Raw genomic sequence first — 15,611 nt, forward strand, 5'->3', positions numbered from 1 at the left:
AACCATAAGATGCAGTTTCTTAATTACAGCTCCCTCAAGAACGGGGGCTGGTTCTAGGGCTCCCGGGGGCTGCCTCCGGGTGGGAGGCACCATCTCCCCCCGCGCTGCGGCCCGCCGGGGCGGGGAGACCGCGGAGCTGTGCCAGGGCAGGGGGTCGGGGACCTTCCAGACCGACCTAGGCGGCGCGGACCCCGCGCCTGGCGGCGCCCGGGCAGGGGCGGAGCAGGGGCGGCCGCGACCCGCCTCCCGCCGCCGTACGGGCCGCCACGTCGTCCGGCGGCTGCGTACGCGGCGGTGGGCGGAGCACCGCGCCGCAGCCGGGCTGGCGGGGCAGGAAAATGGCGGCCGGTATCCGGGAGAAGCAGACAGGTAAGCGGCTTCCCGCGGTCTCCGTCGAGCGGCGCGGCAGCCGCCCTTCCCGGGGCTCGGGGGAGGGAGGGAGCAAGGTCGGCCTCACGCTGCAGCCGAGAGCTCCTGCCTGCCTGCCCCCCCCCCCGCCCTTTCTCCCGGCGGGGTCCCGGGGCGGGATGTGGGCGTCTCCGCGCCGCCTCGCCTCCGCCGGGGGATTCGCGCCCTCTCACCCGGCTTGGGTCTCCCGGCAACGGGACGGCGGCCGCTGGGGCTCCGGGGGCCTCTGGCCGCAGCTCTTGCCGAGAGGGCCCGGCCCCGCTGTGGGGCACAGGGCCGTGCGTGCGCCCTGCCCGGGCGGCGGCGGGCCCAGGCCCCCAGGGACGTGGCCGCAAGTGCCGCCGTGGTGTGGAAATCGCCCTCGGGGAGGGGCTTGCGCGGGCCCGGGACTTGAGCGGTGCCCTTCTCCCGTGGCCGTGGGGAGCGGGTTGTGCTCTCCCTCCGTTTCAGCATCCTTTCTGCCCGTGGCAGGGATCAACGGGAAATATCGTTTAATGGTGCGAAAATAAAGCTTCTGTTGTGATGCTCCTGTTAAGACAATACAGGGTCCTCGGAGTGTGTGCTGACCCTCAAGAAATTGAGAATACGAGATTAACAACTACAACAAATTATGCAGGAGGTTTTCTGTGGGCAAAGGGTTAGTTGTTCAGCCCCTCGTTACACATTGCTGAGAGTCCATAATTGACTCTTTCTTCTTTGTCTTGATGCTGCTTTGTGGAGCCTTGAGCCACCCATTTGAACATACTCCTAAAGCATAGAGCATGTCAGCTCCATACTTCTCTACTTCCCTTGCTTGCCAAAGTTTTTGTCAGGAGTTTGAGCTGTAATCTTGTCACCTTTTTCTCGACAACTGCAGTATCTTTCTGGTGGTATAGAGGATTCTGGTTGCATTTATTTAACGTGAAATGTCTAAAATAATTTGCCTAGAAATCTCAGTCTGAGTCTCTGTGTGGACCTTAAATATTTACTGGTATTCTCCATCTTCTTTTTGTACTAGAAGTCTACTTTCTGTAATCTCATTCCTGTGGCCATCTACCATTAACAGTGCTATTTGATGTTCCTTTGCAATCCTTTACTTTTTTCCTCTTTGCTACCTTTCTGATAAAGCCCACTGTCTTCGAGCCCTTATTCTGTACAGCTTTATTCTTTTCTGTTGTGCTTCACCTTGTTGCTTGATTATTTCAGTCAACCTTTACCACTGAACCCATGTTGTCTTCCATTGGGGAGGTCATTTGCAAGGAGGTAGATTGAACAACTAAAAGATAGTCAGAAAAAGGAAAAGATTTATTATCATTTAGTGTTTGTATTACCATGTATGTGCAGCATCTGTTGTGACCTTTATCCTGGTTCATAACCAGTCAAAGCATATCATTGTGCAAGCACAGTAAAAACCTGATCCTTGCCCCAGAGAGTATTCAGCCTAAACGTAAATTAAATGGCAATATAAATACAAAAAAGAAACCCAGAGACTTGCTGAATGTTTGTCATGATTGTCACAGCACATCACTAGTCTGATTGCTGTCTTCCTTAGTAGAGACCTTATGCCAAGTTTTAATTTATATGGTAAACTCTACAAAGCAGCTGCTTCAGATCCAGTAGTACCAAAATACATAACCGTGCAGCTTTATACAAAATTGCTCATATGGCTGAAATGTATGGAAGGTGTCACTGGCAGTGAGGGAGTGAAGGCTCCAGGAGCAGTCTGTAATCAGCTTTCAAGATTGCTCCATAGTGTTAAAAAAAAAAAAAAAAAAAGAAAGAAAGAAGTGTTAAGCAGGTGGAAGACTGGATTCCAGAGAGACCCAGCACTTATTGCTAGCTTGCTTCCTCCCATGGTCAAGTTTCACTTCTGGTAATGTGATTTGAAAAGGTAGTACACAGGAGAAGGAAGCAGGGACAGACTGCGAAGGAGGACTTCAGAAATGTTGCCTGAGCATGGATGGATGGATGGTGTTAGGAAAGCCAAAGTTCAACTCGAGTTGAGACTTGCAGCAGATGTCAAGAGCAATGAGAAGAGCTTCTGCTGCGACATTAGCAGTGACAATACGAATAAGGAAAAATGTTGGATCATTGCTAAATGGAGCCGGTCATTTAGTGGCGATTGACACAGATAAGGCTGAGGTACCCAATGCCTTCTTTGCTTCAGTCTTCACCAGCAAATTCTCCCAGGCCTTTGTGTCACTTTGGAGTCAATCATGGAGTGAATCCTCTTGGAAAATATTTCTCATCACGTGAAGAAGGCAAGCATGGATTTATGTATCGTAAATCATGCCTGACCAGCCTGATTGCCTTCAGTCATAAAATGACTGGATTTGTAGGCAACAGGAGAGCAGAGTATGTCATTCACCTGGACTTCAGCAAGGCTTTTGACATTGTATTCTTGTATCCAAGTTAGGATGTTATGGGCTGGAGGGATGGACAACCAGATAAGTAAAAAAATGGTTGGATGGTCAGGCTCAGAGGGTTGTGATTAGTCAGACATACTATACCTGGAGGCTGGTAACAACTGGTGCAGCGCATGGGTCTGTCCTGTGACCTGTCCTGTTTAAAATCTCTATCAGTGGCCTGGAAGATGTGTCAAAGTGCACTCTTACTAAGTGTACAGGTGACAGCAAAATAGGGGAATCTGTTAATACACTCAAGGGCAGAACTGCCACTCAGAGGGACCTAGATGGGCAAGAGGAATGGGCCAGCAGGGACCTTATGAAATTCAACAATTGACAAATGTAAGTTCCTGCCCCTGGAAGGGAAGAACCCCTTGCAACGTACAGGCGACAGTGCAGGGGACTGGCAGACTGGAGAGCAGCTCTGCCGAAAAGGCCCGCGAGGGCTCTCGGTGGACAGCAAGCTGAACATGAGCCCACAGTGTGCCCCTGCATAGCAGCATCCTGGGCCGTATTCACAGGAGCACAGCCAGTAGATCGAGGGGAGTGATGATCCCCCTGTACTCAAACCCAGGAGACCACATCTAGATACCGTGTCCAGTTTGTGGCTACCAGTACAGGAAATGTGTTCGTCAGTTGGAGGGAGTTCAGCAAAGGACTGCCAAGATGGTCAGGGGCTGGAGCACTATGAGGTGAGGCTGCAGGACTAGGGCTTGTTCTGCCTGGAGAAAAGGTGGCTTTAGGGGGGACCTAACAGCAGCTCCCCAATACCTATTGGGGGGGGCATTGAGAAGATGGAGCCAGGCTCATTGTGGTGGTGTATGGCAGGAGGGTGAGGGACAACAGGCATAAATTGAAACAAGATGTTCAAACTGGATATAAGGAAAAACTTTTCCACCACAAGGACGGTCAGTGCCACAGGTTGCACAGTGTGGTTGTGGCATCTCCATCCCTTGAGACCTGACTGTCTAAAGCCCTGAGCAGCCTGGCCTGGCCTCACAGCTGACCCTGCTTGAGCAGGAGGTTGGACTAGACATCTCCCGAGGTCCTTTCCAGCCTGAGTTGTCCTATGATAGTGTAAACCCCAGGGAACTGCACTGAGTATGCTCACAAGCTTCATTCAACCAAAGCGTCAGAAGTTTACTGTTTCTACTGCTCTCTATTTATGAGCAAAGTGGTATACATTGCCCTGATTTCTGGAAGTTTTTCCAGAATCTGCTTTGGTTTCTGTGTTGAATGGGAAGTTAAATGAAAGCTCGTTCCTGTTTCAAAGAGTTTTCCTGCTGCAAATTAGGGGTGGTTTTGTACCCCTTAAAGCAGCAATTTCTTCCTGTGAGTTCTCGAAATGTTTCAAAATGTGTATCAGTTTTAGTCAGGTGAAAAGGTATTTTTTGCTTGTGTGTATACTGTTGTTCCTGTAAGGCAGGAAAAGCAGATCAGGGGAATAAAGCAAACTAGTTCCTACTGTACAGAATTCACCTTCAGGAAGATACTGGCATTATTTTTAAGGCAAACTGCGACAGAATATAGCCCCTATAACTAAGGAGAGAGATTCTTTCTTCGCGTTTTGGGACTGACTTCTTTTCCTTTTGCAGGGTCTTCCAGAGCCCGTAAATTGTAGCTGATGTGTGCCACTTGTCAGTCAAAACTGCATAAAAATAATGAAAATGTGACTTGTTGCGTTTATATTTTATGATGGTTTTCCTCTCAAATGAAACGTATAATAAAATCCTGGTAATGTGTTTAATCTCTATTGTTGAAGTGTAAAGAGAGTAAAGCATTATTCTGCTTTATTTTCCAGTGGCTTTGAAACGTATGCTGAACTTCAATGTTCCTCCTGTTAAAAACAGCACAGGAGAACCAGTATGGAAGGTAAGAACTATTTGAACAGGAATAGGAGAATTTTATAGTGTTCAAAAAAGTTCAGATTTTCAAATTTTAACTAACTCAAGTATCTTCTCTATGTTCTTATACAAAATAATTTTTCCTGGGTGTTATGAATATACAGAATTGCGTATCAGAATTGCTGAGAAAATACATATTTGAGATATTGGCAGTTTGAAGACCCGATGACTGATTCTTCAGGCAATATTTTAATGAGCAACTGAGGAGGACATTTTTGAAATATACTTCGGTCTTATTGATACCTGTTGGCAGAAACTTACATGATACCTTACAGGTGAACTCACAGAGTCAGAAAGAAGCCCATAGAAAGGGAAGAACTATTGATAGCCTTAAATTTAGGACAACTGAGCTCAAGCTATCTTTATTAGCTTTAAAAAGTAAGTAATTTGTGAGAAGTTTTTGCTACTACAAAGCATATATTCTGTCTCTTCATCCATTCTGTTGTCTTTTTTTTTGCTAGCTCCTTTTTTCCCTCTCTGCTTCTCCTTTTGTTTCCTCCCAAATGCAGTCAGAGAAATTCTGCACTTAAAATACCAATTTTCTGAGAGCAGATTCCTGTTTGACTAACACTTCAGGAGATGGAAGTGATGAATTTATTTCCCTTTATCATTGAATTTCTTTTTTTTTTTTTTTAATCAGTAAGCACAAATGGAGGTCCATGACGAATTAATGATGTATTATAAATTGGTAAATGTTTAGCACTTTTCAGGTTAGGACAGTAGTTCCTTAAACCTGAATTCTTGTATCCACTGTATCCTGTATTATACTGTATCCAGTTTTTACACCACTTTGTAAAAAGATGTGTATCTGTTTCAGGTTCTCATTTATGACAGATTTGGCCAAGATATAATCTCACCTTTGCTGTCAGTGAAAGAGCTGAGAGATATGGGGATCACTTTGCATCTGTAAGTAAAAAAATCAGGATTTTTTTTTTTTTTGCTAAAAAGAACTTTATTTAATGTTCCCCCAAAATCACAAACAAAACATTGAAAATCGTTTGATGAATAACTACTAAAATAAAGATTATACCTTGACTTGTTTCTAAAATCAGGTGGTATTATTCAGAATCAGGGTGTGGAAAGGTCATTCCAAACACTGTTCAGTAGGATTTCTCACTAAGTAGAGGAGGCCCCTGCTCAAAAATAAGAATTATCCAATAGGTGTTTTGGGGAATCTGTCTGTACAATTCCCTCTGTATTCCTATATCTTAAAATTATTTTGGCACCAACTGTTTCATGGGACTGTGCATATTCTCTGCTTGTCTTTTTGCACATAGATTTTAATTGTCTCTTGTCAAAGATATGGAATCTTTAAGTATTATTTTAAGATATTTCCCATTTCTCTTTTTCCAGATTATGTTTATTTTGTTCATTGTCATTCCTTAGCTGTGGTAATAGTCATGGAGGATCTTTGAAGATACTTTTTTTTTTTTTTTTGAAGTTTATTAACTTTTACTAAGTGAAGGCTAGAAATGAAAACACAGTTTAACATGTTGACGTATCAGCAGAAATGTGAGAGAAACGTGTAAGCACCTTGCCTGTCTTTGTTTTAATGAGCAGGAAAGGCAAGTTTAATAGTATGAGATGTGCAGGTTTTTTTGTTATCATGTCAACAATTAATAATTGGTATATGAACTTTGTGGATGCAGTATTTTACCTTCCTCTGAGTGGATTAATCTATTTTTGAAGATTTGCGAAGCCTTTTCTCAAGCTTTGAATAAACTTGGAGACCTCTATTCAGCCAAAAATTATACAAATACGATTTTGTTATTTTTTCATGTTTTGTTCTTGCTAAAATCTAGCTAAATATAGGGAGAAATTGTAGGAAATTAAATGTGTCTGTATAAATAAATAATTTCTTTAATTTTTATAATTTTACACAAATCAGAGGAGGAACACACTAGAGATGTATTTTCTCTTCCTTTCAGGCTCTTGCATTCAGATCGGGATGCTATTCCAGATGTTCCAGCTGTTTACTTTGTAATGCCAACAGAAGAAAATATTGACAGAATGTGCCAGGTAACTTGCATGCTTAATGTTTCAAATAAGTGGATGCAACAGAGGTAGAGTGTGGGAAGTAATCCTGCACTCACCGGAGCGTGACCGTTCTATGTCTAGTTCTTGTGCATGTCTGAACACCTTTGCTTGCATTTTTTATATATTAGCACGTATTTGTCATAAAAATATTACCCAAAATGTTTACATGCAAAACTTCCTGGAAAGTAGAAAGGTAAATATGTCTTCTGTGTTTAGGAGAGAGAGTTTTGGGAGTGAAAAGACAAGAGGCAGTGGGCACAAATCGAAATGTAGGCAATTCCATTTAAACATAAGAAAAAGCTATTTTAATGAGAGTGGCCGAATGCTGGAACAGATTGCCTGGAGAGTTTGTGGAGTCTCCATCCTTGGAGATGTTCAGAACTCGGCTGGACACAATCCTGAGCCACCTGCTCTATTTGACTCTGGTTTGAGCGGTGGGTTGGACTAGGCTAGCCTCAGTTTTTCACATTCTGTGGGAGGAATTCATGGAAGGTTGACATCTTCACCAAAGGAAGGAAGAAGAGCAAAGGGTGCTTTTGGCCAGTGGTAAGGTGTGGAGTAGTAGTTGCTATCTGGTAGCTTAAATTTTGTTTCCTGGTTTTTGCAGTTCTGTGTTAGGTTAGTTATATCTAGTTATGTAGTCAAAACACTGCGTACAGGACTGTATGAACAGACAGCTAAGCACTTCCAAAAATGTAGTTTGACTGTGGATAGTTGGAACATCACATAGTAAAAGTAAGAATGTTTTTTAGTCAGAAATATATTAGTACTTTTTCAAGAAGGTGGTTGTGGTTTTCTTTCCTTTTAGGATCTTCGAAACCAGCTTTATGAATCTTATTATTTAAACTTTATTTCTGCCATTTCAAGAAGTAAACTGGAAGATATTGCAAATGCTGCCATAGGTGCTAATGCAGTAACTCAAGTGGCTAAGGTAAGAAAATCCCCCCGTCTCTAATGTTAAATATACTACCATTACAGGTATTACTGCTTCTTAAGTGGCCGCTTCAGTGCTATACACAGCTTTTCTGACTGAATCGTGAACAAAATAAATGTTTAGCTAGATTCAATGTCAGGCATAGATTTACTGGGGGAGTAAAGGGAATCTACAGTCATCTCAGTAATGCAGCTTAGTACCACAGCTTAGTGAAAAGTCCAAGTGCTGCAAGACCTTTGTGCTAAATGATAAGAGGGGAAATACAGTGGTTTCAGAGTATTCCCGATCTCATCAGCTCAATGAGTGCATCCAGTGCATATATAATGGGGTGAGGTTTTTAGGTCCTAAATACACAAGAAGTGCAGTATGAGTGCAGTTGTCATTTTAAATAGGTAGTGTACTGTAGAGGTGGATGTTTCATACATACACACTGTTATTCAGTACACTCCTATACCTTTATGATTTAAAGGCAGGTGTCAGGTATGTACCCTCTTATTTTTGTTGAATGCCTGTACCAAAACCTGCAAATTATTAACTAATTATTTTCATATATACTTAAATACATTCACTTTTTCTCACTCCTGTTATGGAGTACTACTGGCATGAGAGAAAGAAACTTGTGAAAAGAAATGAAAACTCCTAGTGTTGTTTAAGCCTTAGGTCTTCAGCAAGAGTAAATTGGTGTAGCACTGTGAACTAACTTTCTTAAATCTATTTTTCTGTTGTGATGTCCCATTAACAGTTTATGCTACAGAGAGGTTTAATTTTTTTCCTGAATGTGCAGGTGTGTTACAGAAAAATGAGAATTCGTAAGCTATAATCTCTCATTGTGTAGCTGTTGCCCTCTTTCCTCTCTCCTGCCTGAGAGCTCAGCACTGTTTATGTTGTAGTCCTTCATATTAATAAAAAATAAACCTATCATATTGTGATGTCCTCCATATGTGTTTTTTCAGTGACGATTGGCTACTAAAAATTTGTCCACAGAAACACTTGAAGTTGGACTGTTCTTTTTTAGCACTTTTCAGGTGCTCTGATGTTTTGTGTTATCACTCAATTCTTACATAGTTTTTTTAATTCATACATTGTGTCTTGCATTTCTTTCTTTTAGTATGTAGTTCTGTAAAAGATTCAAAAAGAAGTAGCAATAAATCACAGAGTGTGGTTTTTTTATGCTTCACTCTGGACTGTTCTGACCATTATTCCTTGATTTCTAGGTGTTTGATCAATATCTTAATTTTATTACTTTAGAAGATGACATGTTTGTATTGTGTAACCAAAACAAAGAACTTGTTTCATATCGTGGTAAGTAAAATTTGTATAAAAATTATACCGGAATGTCTAAAGTTGAAATTTACTTTTGAAGTTGTAGCTAATACCAAGCAATGATTTTATTTTGCTTTGATCTGCTCAGAATTCAGGATAATCTGTTAGATGTGTAGTTTAAAGTCATGAAGGAAGCAGTTCTTAGATATTAATTTCAGCATCTTTACTGCACAGCTAGTGTAATATTAAAAAATAATTATGTATTTTTAAATAACAAGTTTAGTAAAACAAAACTGCCCTATAGACATATATGGATAGTAGGGCTTTTTATACATGGAGTAATGTAGGAAAAATTTCATATTGTTAACATGTAGATAGACACTGTGGGTGGCTGCTGTGTTTAGGCACCACTATTTAGTCATAATTCCTTCTGCAGTTCTTAAGGAGTTAAATATTTTGTTTCCGTGTGAATGGTCAGTTGGAAAGTTACTGTAAGGAATGCAAAGCAAGAAAGATGACTTTAAGTGATAGAGTTTCTTGTATTCTAGACAGTGACCAGTCAGTACCTGCTTTTCTTATTCAAGACATGAAAACGTGGGGGTGTGCAAGGGGAGATGGTTAGGATCAGGGGCTGGAGTAGCACAGGGAAGAATCTGGGAAAGGGCAGTCTAGAAAATAAGAAATGCTGATTTTTTCTGCAAGCATGTGAGCCAAGCATGTCAGCTTCATAGTGTCTCAGAGTTGCAAGTGAAGTCAGCCTCATGGAACTCTTCTTTTCTTTTCTTGGGACTTCTGTTGGACTTATTTTGGAACCTAGCAGGAAAACCAAGTGGCTGCCTTAGGTCAGTTACCTCTACAGCTATGGTGCTACAGCAGGTCAAGTCAACATATATACTAGTTGTCATAATTGTCCACATGGTTTTCCTCCCTCCTTTGATCTGATTTTTGTGCTCCCCTGACCCATTCAGTATGCTAATTCAACAGAGAACTATCACTCTAGCTCTCCTGCCCCTCTTACTCAAATGGCTAGCTATTACAGGGTGGGTTGTCTTGCTGCCCCTGCTGTAGTTTCCCTCATCTTCTCCTCCTTTTACACCAGAACCAGTAATCCTGGAGCTGGAGAGTGTTTGCTCAGTTGACTCATTCCATAGAAAATACTAGCTCATTTGTGTGATCTGCAAATCCAGTGCAAGGGAGGCAGCAGAAGTGTGTAAGTCAGAGGCAAGATAGCCCTTTTTTAGCAGCAGCTCCTCATTACTTTAGTGTAGTCACAGTGTCTACACACAGTGTCACACTGTTAATTCCTGGTTTATTTGGATGCACAGAACACTCACTAGTGACCAGGTAGAGAGGAGAAGTCTCCGTATGCCTAACATTTAGCAGTGAGATTTTTCTCCTCTCTTGCCCAATTTCCAAAGTCAGTACCTTTCTTTAAAACTGGATCCATAATACTGAGTTCTGTCTCATGCTGGGGTTTGATTCCATTGTCAGAATGAAGGGCATTTTTGTTTGAAAAGCAGACTCTTTTTTTTTTTTACTAAAACCTGCTGTTAAGAGTTTTAGTAATAATTGTTTTGTGATGTGTTTGTGTGTATGTAAAGATACCTGACTGGCTCTCGTAAGATTCCTGCTAGCTAACAAGGAATTTGAGTTAAAATGACTGAAAATGTTTTGCAGCCGTCAGTTCCTGTGTGGTTTGTTTTCCTCTCTTGGGCTGCTGAAATTTGCCACATGACCGGTGGTTTCACACTATGTTTAAACCAAGCTAGAAGTGGGCTGTTTCCAAAAGCTGATAGATCAGAAAACTAATCTCCCATAGAGAGAGATTAGTTTTCCATTAGAGCACTGAGCCGATACATCTTGCTGTGCAAGTTCTAGATCTGACACAGGCAGGCAGTAGGAGTGCAGGGGCGAAGAAGAAGTGGTCTTTTTTGCCTTTGGAGAGTAACCCTAGCAGGAAACTGCCAGTTTGTATATAGTTTCATAATCTACATTAGTCAGTGTAAATCTGACGGTGATGAAAGACGGCTGCTGTTCTTGCAGCAGTACTGCCATGTGTGGCCACACATGTAGCTGAATGGGTGAACTAAGAACAAATATAACAAAAAAGGTTAATTTTCAGTTTCCTGATTTCCTGGCTGTATGACTGCGTTTACAGAGAGGTAATGTCAGGACAAATAAGCATGATAACATTCTTCAGTTATGTAAAAGGCTTTCACAGACAGAAAGGAGATAACACATTCTCTCTGTCCATGTAGTAATGGACAAGAAGTGATGAGCTTAAATTGCAACAAAAAAGTTTCTGGTCATATATTAGGAGCACTTTCTAACATTAAAGATAGTGAAATATTAGAATAGATTACCTATAAACATTATGGCATTTTCATGACTGGGAGGCTTTGGGAATTGGTTTAGACACAGAAATAACATGGGTTTAACTCATCTTTGGGCAAGAGAACTGACTAGATAATCCCTCAGGTGCCCTCTGGTTCTGTTTTTCTATGACTCTGTAGAAGGGAGAGTAAATGGGTAATATTGGTATAAAGTCAATGTTCCTGGCATCCTGTTTGATGCTATTTGAATGCTCCTTTACCAAATTTGGATCAATTTTGTAAAACAACAAGAAAACGTAGGAGACCTAAGCTTATTTTTCTGTAATAGATGCATCCCCCATAAGTTTGTTATAGTGGAGGGGGAGGAATATATAGAAAACATGATAGAACATTTTAATGAAAGATTATTAATGGAGTTTCTCAAAGGTTGACCTAAGGAGCAGTAATATTGAATATTTGTGTTGATCGCTATGGTACAAAAAGAAAAGGAATGTGCTCACAAAATGTGCATATTACACAAAAGTAGAAGGCACTGACAGTATGCAGATTACTGGAACATCATAAATGAGTACCTTAAACATAATAATAGGGAGGGAATTAAATTTTAAAATTGAGAAAGGCAAGGGAGTAAAAATAAGACTATTTCCCCCCTGTAAACTGGGAGACCATTAGTTGGAGATAACTACAGAATGATAGCCCCAGTTAATTTCAAAACTTTGTCATTACAGAAAAATACAGATATTGGGAACAAGTCTGCCTTTCTTGGTGCTGATACTTCAGAAACTTGAACTCAGAATAAAAAAAAAATGCTGAGGGGGACGCTTCTATTGCTGCTGTCATCCTAGCAGCCTAGTAAAAAGTTTGACTTACTAAGTATAGCTGCTGATAGAAATTGCTGATGTAATCCATCTCTCTAAAGTTCTTAGAGGACAAAAGCTGGGGAAAAAAAGCACCTTTAAAGTTAGAGAATGAGTATGGCTGGCCACGCATAAATTTGGGATGGAAGGCTTATTAATGTTCAGAGCTTTGAAGTTTGTTTTTGAAGAAAGAGTATAAGACAGGTAATTACGTGAGAAATTTTTAAAGGTAAAATAAAACAAATGAGAATGGGATTTATGGCATGAGTCCTGAGACAGTACTTGACTTGAGACCTGTGGTAAGATTAGGTTTGATGTTTCCTGTTGGCTATTATATTCTTGTCAGTGTTAATTATTTAATAGAAATGCTGCTACGTGTCTCTTGTTCTGACCTAAATATGTGAGGGAAATCTTTCTATCTGTAGTGTGAAATGTTTTAGAACTTGGGAATTATCCCTAACCTAGAGACTTGACAGTAAATTTATTTAAAAAAAAAAAAAGGAAAAAAGAAAAGGAATCTCCATTACAAGAGGCGGGATTTAGAATCTTTAATAATAGATAACTGCGTACGGTAATTCTCTTCAAATTACACAAGTAATTCTTGAGGAGTTTATATCTGAAAAATGGTTTCCAAGTGGATGGCCATTTCTGTTCCATAACGTGGTTTTCTAGGAGGTTTTTAATAATGCAATACTAACACAATCCAGAAGTTACAGTATGCATTGTCAGAGATAACTGGAAAAGATTGTGTAGTGTTTGACCTTACACAGTGAGCAATAATTAAGTTCTCCCAATTTTTTGCTCAAAAAAAGAAAAAAAGGGGGGGGAAACTAATGGATGTGCTAAGAGGGGCATTTCACGATTTGATCTCTTCTGCAACAAAAGCTGTTGGCTGTTAACAGCCATTAGGTAAGAAGAGGATCGCTTCTTAATATTAAAGTGGCATAAACTTCTTTAACGCTATTCTTAACTCTTTTCTACACTGTTTTAGCCATTAACCGACCAGATATAACGGACACAGAAATGGAAACTATAATGGACACTATTGTTGATAGTCTGTTCTGTTTTTTTGTTACACTTGGTAAGTTTTCAAATTCTAGCATATTTTTCTTGTGTTTTCCCTTTAGAAAGGATCCATATTCAATGAGATACCTAGAAGCTTTAGTGATTTCATACAGCAAATTAAAGGCAGAATTAGATCTGTGACAGAAATCATAATAGTTTGCGGGGTGGGTTAATGATCATGCTCAAATTATTGCTATACGTCACTGCAAAAGACAATAAAGGCTGTCCTACATGGGAGTTGAGTCTTAGTCTTCAGTATCAATGGGAGAAGAATACTGAAATGCAAAGGTTTGGATTCACTGTTTTTACAAAATCCTAGTTTGCAATGAAGATCAATAGTGCGTTGAGTTTGGATTTGTAGCTCTCCAAAAAAAACCCCACAGAAAAAGAAGAAAAAAAACCATCACACAAACCCTGCAAAGATCTAACTGAAATAACTCAAGGAATAGGAAGATATATTCAATTTACTTAGTTTATTGTGAGTTTTCTTGATGCTTAGCTCATACATTTTTCATAGCGATGACATTTAATCTAAGTTCTCACTGAAATCAGTCAATCTGAGATAGCATTCCTACAAGGGGAGCTGGGGATCGCTATGGGACAGTCTGTTCAAGAGAGATTCCCTTGGACCTATTGAGTTCTTTCACATGATACAAATTAAATCTCTTTTACTCAGTCCCTTAAACTCTACGGTATTGGAATTTTCATATTTATATAGATAAGTGAGAAACAGTAGCTAAAGATTTTGAAACCTGAAAGCCAATGGAAAATGTGCTTTTGAAAATAACATTACCCTGCAGTGAGTTGTAACTGATATATTGTGGTGGTGTTATAGTACTTATTATTACTGTTTTCAAGAGACTTTTAACCTTTTGAAACTAATTTTTAATGCTTCTATATGAGATAGTTTGTCCCCTCCACAGTATATTAGCTATCTTTCTAGTGTACACTATACTTCTTATAAATTCCTGTATGAGGTATTAACTTTTGTAAAACTTTATTTAATATTTCTATATAGTATTTTTTGTTTCATAAAGACTGCAAGAGACAAATTTAATATAAGTTTGTATTGTCCACTTGAAAAATTTCATCTCAGAATATTACTAAAAATTTGTTTTATGAAAAGTACACTAACTTATAATTGAAAATTATAATGCAAGCAGAAGTCAATGTATCTTTTATTAGGAGCTATTCCTATAATCAGATGCTCAAGAGGAACTGCAGCTGAAATGGTGGCAGTGGTAAGAAACTATTTTGTAAACAAGTATCATCATTTTAAAACTTTCCTAACATCTTGTTTACTTTTCTCAATACTAGGCAGAGATGTAGGGTCATTGTCTCCTTTTCCTTATGAAGGAAATAAAACTGGAAAGGAGATATACCAGTTTTCCTTTCTGATTTGACTTCCATGGGACTCATCTGTAGAAATTGTAATATTATGGAATCAGCTGATGAGAAACTTAAACATAAATAATCATTCCTAATCCAGAGTTTATCAAGATTTTCTGACAGGCATTATAATTACAACCATTAAACTGTATCTACACAGTTTAAAAAGTGGCTGTCTGGTCTGGGTTTTTCGGTGTGTCTTAGTAAGAAATTTTTATCTATCTTACTGGGAAACCCTGTAAGTACAAGACATTTTTACTATATCAAACTAAACTGACATTGAACTTGATCATCAAGCAGGGATGAAATTACCAAACTAAATCACAGTTAAAAATCTCTATAGCACTGTCTTCGTTAGGAGTCACTGTGCTTAATTTCTTCCATCTTCCTCACATCTTTCTTTGTCAGTGAAGCCTTAATACTGATGAAACCTAAGCATTCGGCGTGCATGCATTCATATTGAGGGTAATCTCATTTTTATGAAACACTTCTTGTGGCAGTGTCTGACGGCCCAATTTGTTGCTTCTGCTGTGGTTCCCTCTTGGTGCCTCCTGCTGGTATTTTCTGTTCGGTGTTTAGGGAGAGGGTGCTAATTGCCTGGGAGGAGATTAGTGGACATAAAGGCAACATGCTCTGTGTAGTCCTGGATATAGATATAAATGCTGGAGGAAGAAAATAGAAGGAAGAGATTTCTTTCTTTCCCATGTGCAATGGGCCTAGACTTCCTGCAGCTAAGACATTTATAAACTACAAAACCAGCACAGTAAATCTTTAAATGTGGATCATATAAAGAGGTTAGGGAACCATTGGTTTGTTAAAAGCTGATTTGTTTTTTTCCCACCTCAGAAATTAGATAAGAAGCTCAGAGAGAATCTAAGAGATGCCAGAAACAGTCTTTTTACAGGTGACACACTTGGAGCTGGCCAGTTCAGGTATGGTGTTAGTAATAACTATGTATTTTTATTTTTCATATTTCAGTTGTCTGGAATATCTCATTAGGATAAGTCACCACTGTACTGAAAACTGTGTTTACAAGA

At 40.0% G+C, this 15,611-nt stretch overlaps 1 protein-coding gene across 1 annotated transcript in view; it reads left to right on the forward strand.

Annotated features, from left to right (window-relative positions):
* The first annotated feature begins 337 nt into the window (after positions 1-337).
* The window catches only part of SCFD1 (sec1 family domain containing 1), a 56,887-nt gene continuing 41,613 nt past the window's right edge, over positions 338-15,611 (forward strand). The window contains exons 1-9 of the mRNA XM_050897155.1: positions 338-369; positions 4,594-4,664; positions 5,514-5,602; positions 6,625-6,715; positions 7,542-7,664; positions 8,882-8,969; positions 13,112-13,201; positions 14,371-14,426; positions 15,421-15,506. Of these exons, the coding sequence (XP_050753112.1) occupies positions 339-369; positions 4,594-4,664; positions 5,514-5,602; positions 6,625-6,715; positions 7,542-7,664; positions 8,882-8,969; positions 13,112-13,201; positions 14,371-14,426; positions 15,421-15,506 (725 nt within the window). The 5' untranslated portion in view covers position 338. The remainder of the gene's footprint in view (positions 370-4,593; positions 4,665-5,513; positions 5,603-6,624; positions 6,716-7,541; positions 7,665-8,881; positions 8,970-13,111; positions 13,202-14,370; positions 14,427-15,420; positions 15,507-15,611) is intronic.

The sequence above is a fragment of the Gymnogyps californianus genome, chromosome 5, assembly GCF_018139145.2.
Source record: "Gymnogyps californianus isolate 813 chromosome 5, ASM1813914v2, whole genome shotgun sequence".
NCBI lineage: Eukaryota > Metazoa > Chordata > Aves > Accipitriformes > Cathartidae > Gymnogyps > Gymnogyps californianus.